The sequence below is a fragment of the Lampetra fluviatilis genome, chromosome 60 (genome assembly GCF_964198595.1).
Source record: "Lampetra fluviatilis chromosome 60, kcLamFluv1.1, whole genome shotgun sequence".
Classification (NCBI taxonomy): domain Eukaryota; kingdom Metazoa; phylum Chordata; class Hyperoartia; order Petromyzontiformes; family Petromyzontidae; genus Lampetra; species Lampetra fluviatilis.
Genome location: NC_136334.1, coordinates 1,906,804 through 1,919,123, shown reverse-complemented (window position 1 = coordinate 1,919,123; position 12,320 = coordinate 1,906,804). Strand labels below are relative to the sequence as shown.

The 12,320-nt window shown below is 50.3% G+C and overlaps 1 protein-coding gene across 1 annotated transcript in view; it reads right to left on the bottom strand.

Moving 5' to 3' along the window:
• Positions 1 to 11,644, bottom strand: part of LARP1 (La ribonucleoprotein 1, translational regulator) — a 53,432-nt gene extending 41,788 nt beyond the window's left edge. The window contains exon 1 of the mRNA XM_078881089.1: positions 11,315 to 11,644. Within this exon, the coding sequence (XP_078737215.1) occupies positions 11,315 to 11,558 (244 nt within the window). The 5' untranslated portion in view covers positions 11,559 to 11,644. The remainder of the gene's footprint in view (positions 1 to 11,314) is intronic.
• Between the last annotated feature and the right edge of the window lie 676 nt (positions 11,645 to 12,320).

Below are 12,320 nucleotides of genomic sequence, written 5' to 3'. Positions count from 1 at the left end.
GTTTGATCATTCTTAACTGGGGATAATTCGGCACGGCTGTGCTTTTGGCAGAAACACGGTGTATTGGTAATTCGCCACGAGCCGAATCGCCGTACCGAATGGTCCAATTTTGGCATGGCGCGTGGAGCGACGCCACGCGCCACGACCAAAATGACGACTCGGTCTGATGGCGGCACGCGTGGCGAGCGTCAGTGGACCTCATCTCGTTTGTGCACTCCGTGCAAGCCAACCCTCTCAGAAATGTCGTCTACACCAACATCGAGAAGTAACAGAAAGGGACCGAAGTCTAAATCCCTTTGTCTGCGAGACAAATTCACAGTTTTGGATAAAATCGATGCAGGGTGTGTGGGTCAATGTGTATGGTGTGTGAAGAGTTTGACGTGAAATCAAACGCCGGGGGAAGATTAGGGAGCGTAGCCTTAACCTTTGGAGGATCCGAGCAGCTCGAAAAAGATACAGAAGATGATCAAGGCCGCAAAGTTTGTTGACTTGGACATTACAGTGTATAAGCGGTACAAACATGGAACGTGCAGCTGGCGTTACCATTGTACAGAATTCGGAATAATGAATAATTCGTCAAGGCCAGAGCTGCCTTTGTGTCTAATTAATAAGGGTTTATTGTAAACCATTCATGGGAAACGGACATTATGATAGTAGAATGCCAAAAACCGATATCGCATGGCATTGTTAAAAACAATATCATGGTCAACGCCAGCGGTCTGTACCAATAAGCCCTCCAGCTAGACGGACAACCAATGACATGTTAGTCTAACACGCAGAGCGTTCGCGACCAATATTATCCACGAGACGTTTTTTCTGGTCTGGCTGTCGCCTGATGATGCTGGCTGTTGTAATTACCGGCGAAACGTCACGGCACTTGAATCGTAAATGTTGCAGTGGGTTTAACTCTCCAACATACAACTGGTGTGTGCGTACTAGTAACGAATTGGCACGTTTTGTTTACGCGACAAGCCTTACCAATTGGCCGTGTCAGGTGGTGGCGGGTTTAATGACACACATTTATACTTACGCGATCCAACCCAAAAGGAGTAACCTCTATTATGGAAAATTAAATGTCGTTTGTTCCGACGTGCGACTGAACCTAAAAACTACACTCGCAAAACCTGATCCACACAGGTGGCGGGAGTTCAGGAATTGAACCGAGGGTCGCTGTGGTGGTCCGCAACTCGCAGTCGTTTGTCACAAAACTCTTTAAAAGCTTTGTCAGGGTTAAACTTGGCCACTTTAAAACGTCACCACTTTAATTCCTCCAGCCACAGTTGAGGACTCGAGTCTTCAAGACTGCCTCATCCACACTGTGTTTTAACCACCACGAAGTACGTACGTACATACGTAGAGAGTAAGATCGTCACGCTGTGTTTAACCACCACGATGTGCGTATGTAGAGTAAGATCATCACGCTGTGTTTAACCACCACGATGTGTGTATGTAGAGTAAGATCATCACGCTGTGTTTAACCACCACGATGTGTGAATGTATGTAGAGTAAGATCATCACGCTGTGTTTAACCACCACGATGTGTGTATGTATGTAGAGCAAGATCATCACACTGTGTTTAACCACCACGATGTGCGTATGTAGAGTAAGATCATCACGCTGTGTTTAACCACCACGATGTGCGTATGTAGAGTAAGATCATCACGCTGTGTTTAACCACCACGATGTGTGTATGTAGAGTAAAATCATCACGCTGTGTTTAACCACCACGATGTGTGTATGTATGTAGAGCAAGATCATCACGCTGTGTTTAACCACCACGATGTGCGAATGTAGAGTAAGATCATCACGCTGTGTTTAACCACCACGATGTGTGTATGTATGTAGAGTAAGATCATCACGCTGTGTTTAACCACCACGATGTGTGTATGTAGAGTAAGATCATCACGCTGTGTTTAACCACCACGATGTGTGAATGTATGTAGAGTAAGATCATCACGCTGTGTTTAACCACCACAATGTGCGTATGTAGAGTAAGATCATCACGCTGTGTTTAACCACCACGATGTGCGTATGTAGAGTAAGATCATCACGCTGTGTTTAACCACCACGATGTGTGAATGTAGAGTAAGATCATCACGCTGTGTTTAACCACCACGGTGTGCATATGTAGAGTAAGATCATCACGCTGTGTTTAATCACCACGATGTATTTAGAGTAAGATCATCACGCTGTGTTTAATCACCACGATGTGTGTATGTAGAGTAAGATCATCACGCTGTGTTTAACCACCACGATGTGTGTATGTATGTAGAGCAAGATCATCACGCTGTGTTTAACCACCACGATGTGTGCATGTAGAGTAAGATCATCACGCTGTGTTTAACCACCACGATGTGTGAATGTATGTAGAGTAAGATCATCACGCTGTGTTTAACCACCACAATGTGCGTATGTAGAGTAAGATCATCACGCTGTGTTTAACCACCACGATGTGCGTATGTAGAGTAAGATCATCACGCTGTGTTTAACCACCACGATGTGCGTATGTAGAGTAAGATCATCACGCTGTGTTTAACCACCACGATGTATGTATGTAGAGTAAGATCATCACGCTGTGTTTAACCACCACGATGTACGTAGAGTAAGATCATCACGCTGTGTTTAACCACCACGATCCACGTATGTAGAGTAAAGATTATCACACTGTGTTTAACCACCACAATTTATGTAGAACCGATCATCGAGTATCCGGTGGCTTCGGGGGGTGCCGGATTTTCAAAAACGCCGGATGATCGCAACATCAACATTATTTAAAATAGCTTATTTTTGCACATTCTTGCATAACAATATCTTTTTAGGTGCTGTGTATGCTTTTGTCAGTGTTTTAAATGTGTTTACGAGGCATGGGGTTATGTATGTTAGACTACTACGCTCTTGTTTCAACACAACAAGAGATATGTTTGACAATCGCCGGACTGGTTACAGCCTTTGGAGCGGTTTTGCCCGGAACCGCCGGATAATGTTGGAAGGCGCCGGATAACACTGTGTAACAATTTTTTTTATTATTTTTTAATTCCTGGGTAGTAAGTGTTAGTTCTAAATTGCTTATGCCTAAAATGTACAGAAAATGGCTATTATTTCCCACAAACTTTGCTTTTGTGACCAGGACAGTGATATTTTGAAATTTACCTATTTTAAATGAGAAAACGGGCGAATTTGTGCATTTTCGTTCACGTAAAGTCAGAAAAAAACAATATATGAATCAAAATTAACATGTATTTCTACTAAAGTAATACAAAAATGACTACAAAAGATCGAGAAGTGAGTAGTTTTTCAAGATTTAAGATGAAACTGTAAATCACTTTCACGAATCAGCCCCCAAATGTAGTCTCCCATCATGTTCTCGTTACACTGTCCTTGGTAGCGGCGTTCAAAGTCCAGTACATCCTGGTGGAATCGCTCGCTTTGCTCCTCCGAGTACGCTCCCATGTTCTCCTTGAATTTATCAGGAACAAAAATTGTGTTCCATAGTGTAATCGATGATCAACTGTGTGTTGAACTTCTTTTCGCACCGTACGTAGCCAACCGTGTGCTCATGCTGGTCAAAATACTTCCCCTCCATCCCTCCTTCCTCGCACCACTTGACTTTGGAATTGCCGCTCTCTTTACCCAAGTTTGCCTAACCTTCCTCAAATGCAGAAACGTTCCGACGCTCATCAATTGTACCTTCAAAAGTGCCGCTTGCTGCTCGCAATCGTCAAAACTTTTAGCAAGCCACGTGAAAAAATGGAACTGACGCTTAATATTTTATAGACGGTCCTCCATTAGCCAGTGCTCAATGAGCAGTCCCTCAGCTCCGACAGCCTTCGGACCCACAGATAACCCAACTTATCCGTGGAAGACAAGCTTCCTCGATTGCGAGGGATAGCCTACGGAGATTGTTGCTCGCCCCGCTGGTGTTTTGGAGCCTTGGGTCTACGCTCGGGAGACCGTGACAGAAATACAAAGCGGTACCTAAAAGTAAACTAAAAACGATTTTTTTATCTTACCGGATAAGGCCCACTGAGCTATGTAGCTCTTTTTCAGAAGTGACCTGGTTATCACAAATAATAGCCCAACGAAGTGGCTTATTGTCACGTGGAAATGTATAGCAGCCAAATACGTGAAGCGCATGTTTCTAAAAGCGGAGGGAAAAACCGGAGGACCTGGAGAAAACACCACGCAACCACGGAGAGAGAGAGATGCAAACTCAAAATATACAGCAGGCGTCAGGGTCGGAATGAAACCCACGACCTCCTGCATACCAGGGGAGGGAGTTAATATCGTGCCCTCACCTTGTCAGTCCAAGGTCACTTTAACGTATAGCCTGAAGTTTACAGCCTTAAAGCAAAGATGCATACCAACAAATAAAAAGTTTGGACCTAGTAGGCACAGAAATCAAATCCACCAGAGTGCATGATCTCAGCAGCTACACTGGGTTGAGCATGGACAGTGCTTGGATGGGCGATCACCACACCACACAGAACAGGTTGCTGCAGTGCTACATTATGGGAGACAGAGGGTAGGATGCAGCGAAAACCACTGTTGTATGGTGCTTGTATGTTCCCGCATCTAAGCTCCCCGCCTTCACCAATCCACGCTGACAAGCAACAGCAAATTATGGTCTAAAAAGCCCCCACGGCACGCGTGTACTTAATTGCAAGGCCCGCGAGCCACTGGCAGGCCCCTGGGGGCCTTTAGCGCGGCCCCTGACCTGCGGCCCCTGACAATACACAAACGTGGAAACACTTCATCATCATCATCGTGCTGATGTCCAAACCCCCAATGGTTTAAAATGTATGGTGGCCCTCACACAGACTGATATGATGTCTTATCGGTGAAAGTGGACCACCCCCCCTCTGAAAATGAGCGAAGAAACCAAAAGGGCTGCAACACGTACCGCGGGCGTAACGGCAAAGACAGGGAGAGCGACGAATTCCCTTCCGTGATTTACAGGTTCGAATGAATGCGGGGGGGGGTTAGAGGCATGTATAATAGGCGGGGGAGATGGCACAGACATTTAGAGGAAGTGTTGGTGGTTTGGCGGAGCTGGTTTGTCCAGCTACCGAGCAGGAAGTATCCAGAATCATCGATACGCCAGGCGAACGCGACCGGCGATTCGCGAAAGGGCAGATTGCGTGGCGAGAGGTTACGAATTGACCGACCTTGAAGAGGTTTGAATGGAGGCAGGGGGGTAAGCACACAGCTGACATCTTGAGAGAGAACAGAGAGCGCACGCTGCATTACTACGGTCGAGACGTCGGCGGACAACGTCACAAGATTGAGTACGGGACAGCTGCCACACGACTGGGGAGGGGAAACAAAATAACAAGTACAACGTTTACATTTTAGCAGCAGTTCTCTACCTCTCTGGTCTGGCAACCCCCCCCCCCCACCAAATCGAACCAACAGTCGGCCATGTAGACCCCCACCACCCCTCCCCCTACAGACAGCCACATGTCCAATCGTCTAGTCACACGTGTACGAGCGTGACAGGGCACACGTGTACGAGAGTGACAGGTCACACGTGTACGAGAGTGACAGGTCACACGTGTACGAGAGTGACAGGTCACACGTGTACGAGCGTGTCAGCACACACGTGTACAAGCGTGTCAGCACACACGTGTACGAGCGTGTCAGGTCACACGTGTACGAGAGTGACAGGTCACACGTGTACGAGCGTGTCAGCACACACGTGTACGAGCGTGTCAGCACACACGTGTACGAGAGTGACAGGTCACACGTGTACGAGCGTGTCAGGTCACACGTGTACGAGTGTGTTTTGTCACCACAGAGGGGAGCGGTGGTGCCGCGGTTAGCGCGCCACGCTACGAATCTGGCTATGACCCGAGTGCGATTCCCGCTCACGGCCAACACCATCGGCGACGATTATCTGAACAGGTCCTGGTCCTCCCCTAGGTCGACTCGGCCTCAAATGAGAACCTGGTGCGGTGTGTAAACGTCGCTAGTGGGGAGAAAAAGTCGGCCGGGCGTGGTGCTGGCCACCCACCCCCTCGTGTGCCGTGCTGACCTTCATAGGTGCTAGATAACAGCATTAGCCCCTAAAGTCTGTTGAGGCTAAACGGGGGATCTTTGTTTTTTGTCATCACAAATGCTGACGTTCCCAGGATACATTCTAAATCTCTCCGGCATCATTTCCATGCTGCAGCCTGTACACCCCCATTTCCCAGAAGTACAGTGTGCTCCTATAGCCTGTGCATTGATACATATTAACACTTTCCCATTCCAATGACGTATGTGTGTACGTCATGATGATGTACGTAGGTACGTCATCAATTTTTCTTCTAATTCCGTTCTGATGACGTATCCGTATGTATGCGTCATCCAAACGAAATCGGAAGAAAAACTGTAGAAACTTTATCAGCACGTCGTCCAACCTGAAGACATACCGATAAAACATTTTTTATTTTAGTTTGGCTCCCCACGAGGCCACGCGGGAGGGCGTGTGGCACAGTTTGGCGCCAGCTGTCGTGGAGAGCGGTCGCGTCGCTATGGTTCTCTACGGCGAGTACGATTGTCTTTATAAGTAAAATTAACGCCGACCTGCTCGAGCGTTCCAAGATTCAGCGGTGAACGGGACACCCTGCAACTTGCAGACGTCTCGGAACGGGAAGGGGTTATCAATGATTGATTCCTAACAATTATGTACATTCAGAAGAGGTGCACACGAGTATGTGAAACCACCACGGTGGAGGTGACCTCGTGGCTCAAGAGTGCCGAGAAAGCACTGCTGAGAACCTGAGTTCAAACCCAGGCAAGCCGCTTGTCATTCAAATGGGCTCTTAAGTGTAGAGAGTTGATGCTCTTAGCCCAGTCACCAACGATTGCAAAACAACAACGCAAAATCACGTGACGTTTTATTCTCCACTGAACATGGCTACATTCCACCTCCACAAACCAAAGTATCAGTTTGACTGCCATGTCACGAACGTTACCCTCAGTGGCAGATTAGCACGGTTGGCTACATCCGGTGCGAAAGAAGTTCTGTGTGGAACCAAGCGCCCTTGAAGGCATCTGTTTACCACGAAGGGTCTCGCCCTGCTCTGCGAGACATGGATATCTGATCTGGTAATGGCGATGACGCAATGTGCCTAAGCACGGTTGGCTACGTACGGTGCGAAAGAAGTTCCGGAGACCTAACGGCCATGAGGCAATGTGCCACCGTTGGCTACGTACGGTGCGAAAAGTTCCGGAGACGTAGCGGCGATGGCGCAATGTGCCTAAGCACGGTTGGCTACGTATGGTGCGAAAGAAGTTCCGGCGATGTAACGGCCATGAGGCAATGTGCCACCGTTGGCTAAGTACAGTGCGAAAAGTTCCAGAGACCGAACGGCCATGAGGCAATGTGCCTAAGCACGGTTGGCTACGCACGATGCAAAATAATTTCCAGCAATGTAACGGCGATGACGCAATGTGCATAAGCACGGTTGGATATGTACGGCACGAAAGAAGTTCAACATACATACGTACATACGAGGTAAAACATTTATTAAAATTGGGAAAGAAAAACACCAAAGCATCTACGTGCAAGATGCTGCCTCCTTCAGAAGAAGCCTGTCAGCTGAAACACTGAGACCTCTTGTTTCCTCTGCTACTGGATAATAACTTTCTTTTAAATTGGTTTCTATTAACCTGCCATTCATTGGACAGCTTTGATGGAACAGAAAATCGCGTAAATATAAATGTGTCTTTTAAACCCGCAACCACCCGACACAGCCAATTAGTAATGTTTGTCAAGTAAACAGAACATGCCAATTCGATACTAGTACAGCACACTGGTGTGTTGAAGAGCAAATCCACAACATTTACAATCTGAGAATGGTGAAATGTCGTACTCAGATTATAAATGTTGACTTAAAGCTTTCTTGACTGCAGGAATTCATATTCTTTGGGTCTTTCGGTAAAGCCACGTAGATAGAAGAAAAAAAAAATCACGACGTTTCGCCCAGCTCTCCGATCTTACATTTACATGCAAATTTCTTCACTAGCCCCGCCCACTTGGTTTATGACCCTTGGGCTACACCCATCTCAAACCTTTATAACATCCTGCCTCAGCAGCTCTCTCGCTATTTTTCAACCTGATGACGATTGCTTGTGTTGCGATCGAAATGTCGTGATCTTTTTATTATTTGGCATGTTCTGTTTACGTACAAACCTTACTAATTGGCATGTCGGGTGGTGGTGGGTTTAACGACACATTTATATTTACGCGACCTAACCCAAAAAAAATTCTAGTAGTATGGACTTAATTTCACTGTTGGCTATTAACACGCATCGCACAAAGGCAAAATTGATGACTCTGGCAATCTGTGGACCGATCAACGGTGCTGGCGTGTGCACCAACCAGCGTGCCAGGGCCGTGCCAGGGCCATGCCAGGGCACCTGATGCAGGAGGAGCATGGGAACGCACCCAACTTGCACAGTTTATATTTAACCCATTCATGGAATCACGCCGCTTTCACTGATAAGGGTGGGAACATTTGCTCACTGGCGAATGTTTTGGAGCGCATACACGCATTGTACACACACTGAAAAGCATTATAAAAATAGAAATGCAGCGGTATCACACATGCATCGGTTGACAGAAACACAGTTTTCAGTACTTGTGCATGTGAACATTCATCTTCACACGTAGGCTTTCGCGACAAATGTTATCCACAATGGAGTTTACTCCAACACACAATTAGTTACTGGAGTAACGAATTGGCAACTTTTGTTTACATGACAAACCTTACAAATTGGCTGTGTCGGGTGGTGGCGGGTTTAACCACGCATTTAATGATCACTCGATCTAACCCATTTTGTCCAGTACACATACAGTACTCGTGTGAATCCGCTGCTGGAAAATGCCATCGCCATTCGACCATACTTCACCACGCTGCTCAATGCGGTGTGTGGTGAAGGTGGTGTGCGGGAGGGGGGGCATGAACCTAGGAACATATAAAGTACAGGACAACGATTGTGGGGGTTTTTTTTGTCCCATCTGTTGCATGCCACGTAGCCACCACCACCAACAGCAGCAGCCTACAACAACCTGACCCGTGCAGCAAGGACCTCCTTCGCTACCCGAGACCTAACGAGGCAGGGCGCAATCCGGCGCAGGCACAACAAATCAACAACGCTGCCGCACACTTTGTTTGCGGAAGCATCCCCTCCTTTTTGTGGCCTTATTATAGATTGCTGGAGAGAGAAGCGGAAACAAAGTGCTCTCTATAGAGCACTTATAATGTTATAACCAGCAGATGTTACTGTGCATGAGAATGATGGTGGTGGTGGTGGTGTGAATAAGCACTACACGACCACCTGATGATAGACACACACAACACGTCAGGCACTTCTCAGTCGGCCATCTCTCAAGGCTCTGCCGCGCATCATGACGACCCTTTCCTGGCACGCGTGTGCGGTGCACTTCTTTCGCACCGTACGTAGCCCCACCGTGCTAATCGGAGGTTCATTTTTCCTTTGTCATCGCGCCTCCCTAGACCACAGGTTCCCCCACCATCACACCTCGCCCCACTACTCTCGCCTTGTACTGAAGGCTCAGGGCATATAACCCCTACACAGCAGCAGCGTCACTCCAGCATCTGCTTTGGGACACCAAAAGGTTTTGAACTGTCAAAGCCTCACATCACTATACACTACACTATACACCATTACACACTGCACTACTATACACTATTATACACTACACACTACTATATACTGCACTTCTATACACTAGTATACACTACACACTATACCAATATACACTATTATACACTAGTATACTATAGATTACTATACACTACTACACCACTATATACTACTCTATACACTACAAACTACACAGTAAACTAGTATACTATACATTACTATACACTACACACTACACTGCACCACTATACACTACACTATACACTATACCGTTTGCAGCTCGCTATCCGCAACATCAAATACAGTCGGACTTCTTTCAACAAGCGTCTGAAAGGCCTCTCTCTGTGCCTCTGGGCCAAGCTTCGCGAGCAGCCCTGAGGCTTGGCTCCACCGCCTCCCGAGGTGTGGACTCGTCCCAGTTGTTGACTTTGTCCGAGGTGTTGACTTGTCTGCAACATCTGGCGCGTTATAAATGTCATCGTTATTTTAACTATTATTGTTGTTGCGCTCACCGTCAAACACTTCTCGTGACACGCGGCCTATCACGGTGCGTGTGTGTGGCTAACATGCAGCAAGGTGGCACAGTAGGGGGGCACAGGCGGTGCATCGGCCAGTCGTCTCAGTCTACCCCATGGCACCTGCAGGGTCTGTCGCGTGACCTCCTGCACCTAGCCTGGCACAGTAGGAGGCACAGGTGGTGTATCAGCCAGTCGAGCCATGGCACCTGCAGGGTCTGTCACGTGACCTCCTGCACCTAGCCTGGCACAGTAGGGGGCACAGGTGGTGCATCTGCCAGTCGGCCCCATGACACCTGCTGGGTCTGTCGCGTGACCTCCTGCACCTAGCCTGGCACAGTAGGAGGCACAGGTGGTGCATCAGCCAGTCGAGCCATGGCACCTGCAGGGTCTGTCACGTGACCTCCTGCACCTAGCCTGGCACAGTAGGGGGCACAGGTGGTGCATCTGCCAGTCGACCCCATGGCACCTGCTGGGTCTGTCACGTGACCTCCTGCACCTAGCCTGGCACAGTAGGGGGCACAGGTGGTGCATCAGCCAGTCGACCCATTGCACCTGCAGGGTCTGTCCCGTGACCTCCTGCACCCAGCCTGGCACAGTAGGGGGCACAGGTGGTGCACCAGCCAGTCAACCCATGGCACCTGCAGGGTCTGTCCCGTGACCTCCTGCACCCAGCCTGGCACAGTAGGGGGCACAGGTGGTGCATCAGCCAGTCGACCCATGGCACCTGCAGGGTCTGTCACGTGACCTCTTTGCCAGCGGGCGTTCGACCCTTCAAGTGGCCTTAACGTGCACCTAGCCTGGCACGAGCGCCGTGGTAATGTCACCGCCACTTCGTGGCGAATGGCGGTTCTTGTACTCTCCAATCCACGTGTTCACATTGCACTGCCTCGTCAACAGATCGCAAGCCTTCCCACCTGTCCACGCTTGTGCTACAGCGCTGTAATATCTTACTTGCTAGAAGTCACGGGCTCAAAGTGGTTATCTCGGCGGTAAAACCCAAACAATTCGCACGCGCCACACTGAAAGTAACCGCCGTGTTTAACGTCAACGCCGTGAAGAAGGAGACGGTGGGAAGGAGACGGTGGGAGGAGGAGGGGAAGGGCAACAGGAACAAGCAGCAGCAACAGCAGCAAAGGACGTACGCGTCTCGCCCCACGGGTTTCCCAGGGCGCGGCCTGCGGCTCCTCCTGCAGCCTGCGGCCTCGCCTGAGCAGCCCTGCCCGGGGTCGCGCCTCCTTCCCGGGTAGAGGCCGCAGCCGCCGCCGCCGGCTGCTCGCCGCTGTCGCCGGCGCAGCTCCTTCGCTCGTCTCCGTCGCCTCTCACCCGGCTGGGCGCCGTTGCGGGGGCAGCAGCAGCGGCAAGCATCGTGGCGACTTTAGTGGCCATTCGTGTGTGTGAAGAGAGGAGGGGGGGGGAATGAATTGAATCGGCAGACGGTGGCGATTGCTTCACTTGCTCAGCGCCATTCGAAAAAGAGGGGGGGGGACCCGCACGACACTCACGTGACTCGAGGGGGGGGGGTCCGCAAGGGGAGGGTCCGGGGGGGGGACGCGACGGTCACGTGACAGCGGTCGAAGGGGGCGGGGTGTCTGACAGGGGTTGTCACGTGATCTTAAACGGTGGGTCACGTGACACTCCATGAGGAGGGGGGTGGGGAGACGCAGCTCGAGCCCCGTAACCGGGGGCAGGAGGGGGGGGGAAGTCACGTGACGCGGAGCGGCTTGGGTGGGGTGGGGGCAGGGTGAGGGGCGGCGAAGGAGGGGGGGCTCGCAGTCACGTGACGTGAGGCAGGGGTGGGGAACGAGTGGAGGAGGGCAGGGTATGAAGACGCCGTGAAACCCATGTGACCTGGGATGCGGGGGGGGTCCGGGGGGGTGGGTGCGGGGGGGACGTGGGTGGGGTCGTGGGTGGGAGGGTGTAAGAGGGGGGGGGCGCTGGTGGGAATGGGGGAATAGGAGGTTGAATAGGAGAGAGGGGGGGGGCGAGAGGGGGGGGCGAGAGGGGGGGGCGAGAGGGGGGGGCGAGAGGGGGGGGCGAGAGGGGGGGGCGAGAGGGGGGGGCGCGGGGTGGGAGGGGGGACGTGCGTCGGATGGGGGGGGGGTCACGGTGCTGCCCTCGACGCGAGGGGAGGGGCACGGGGGACAGATG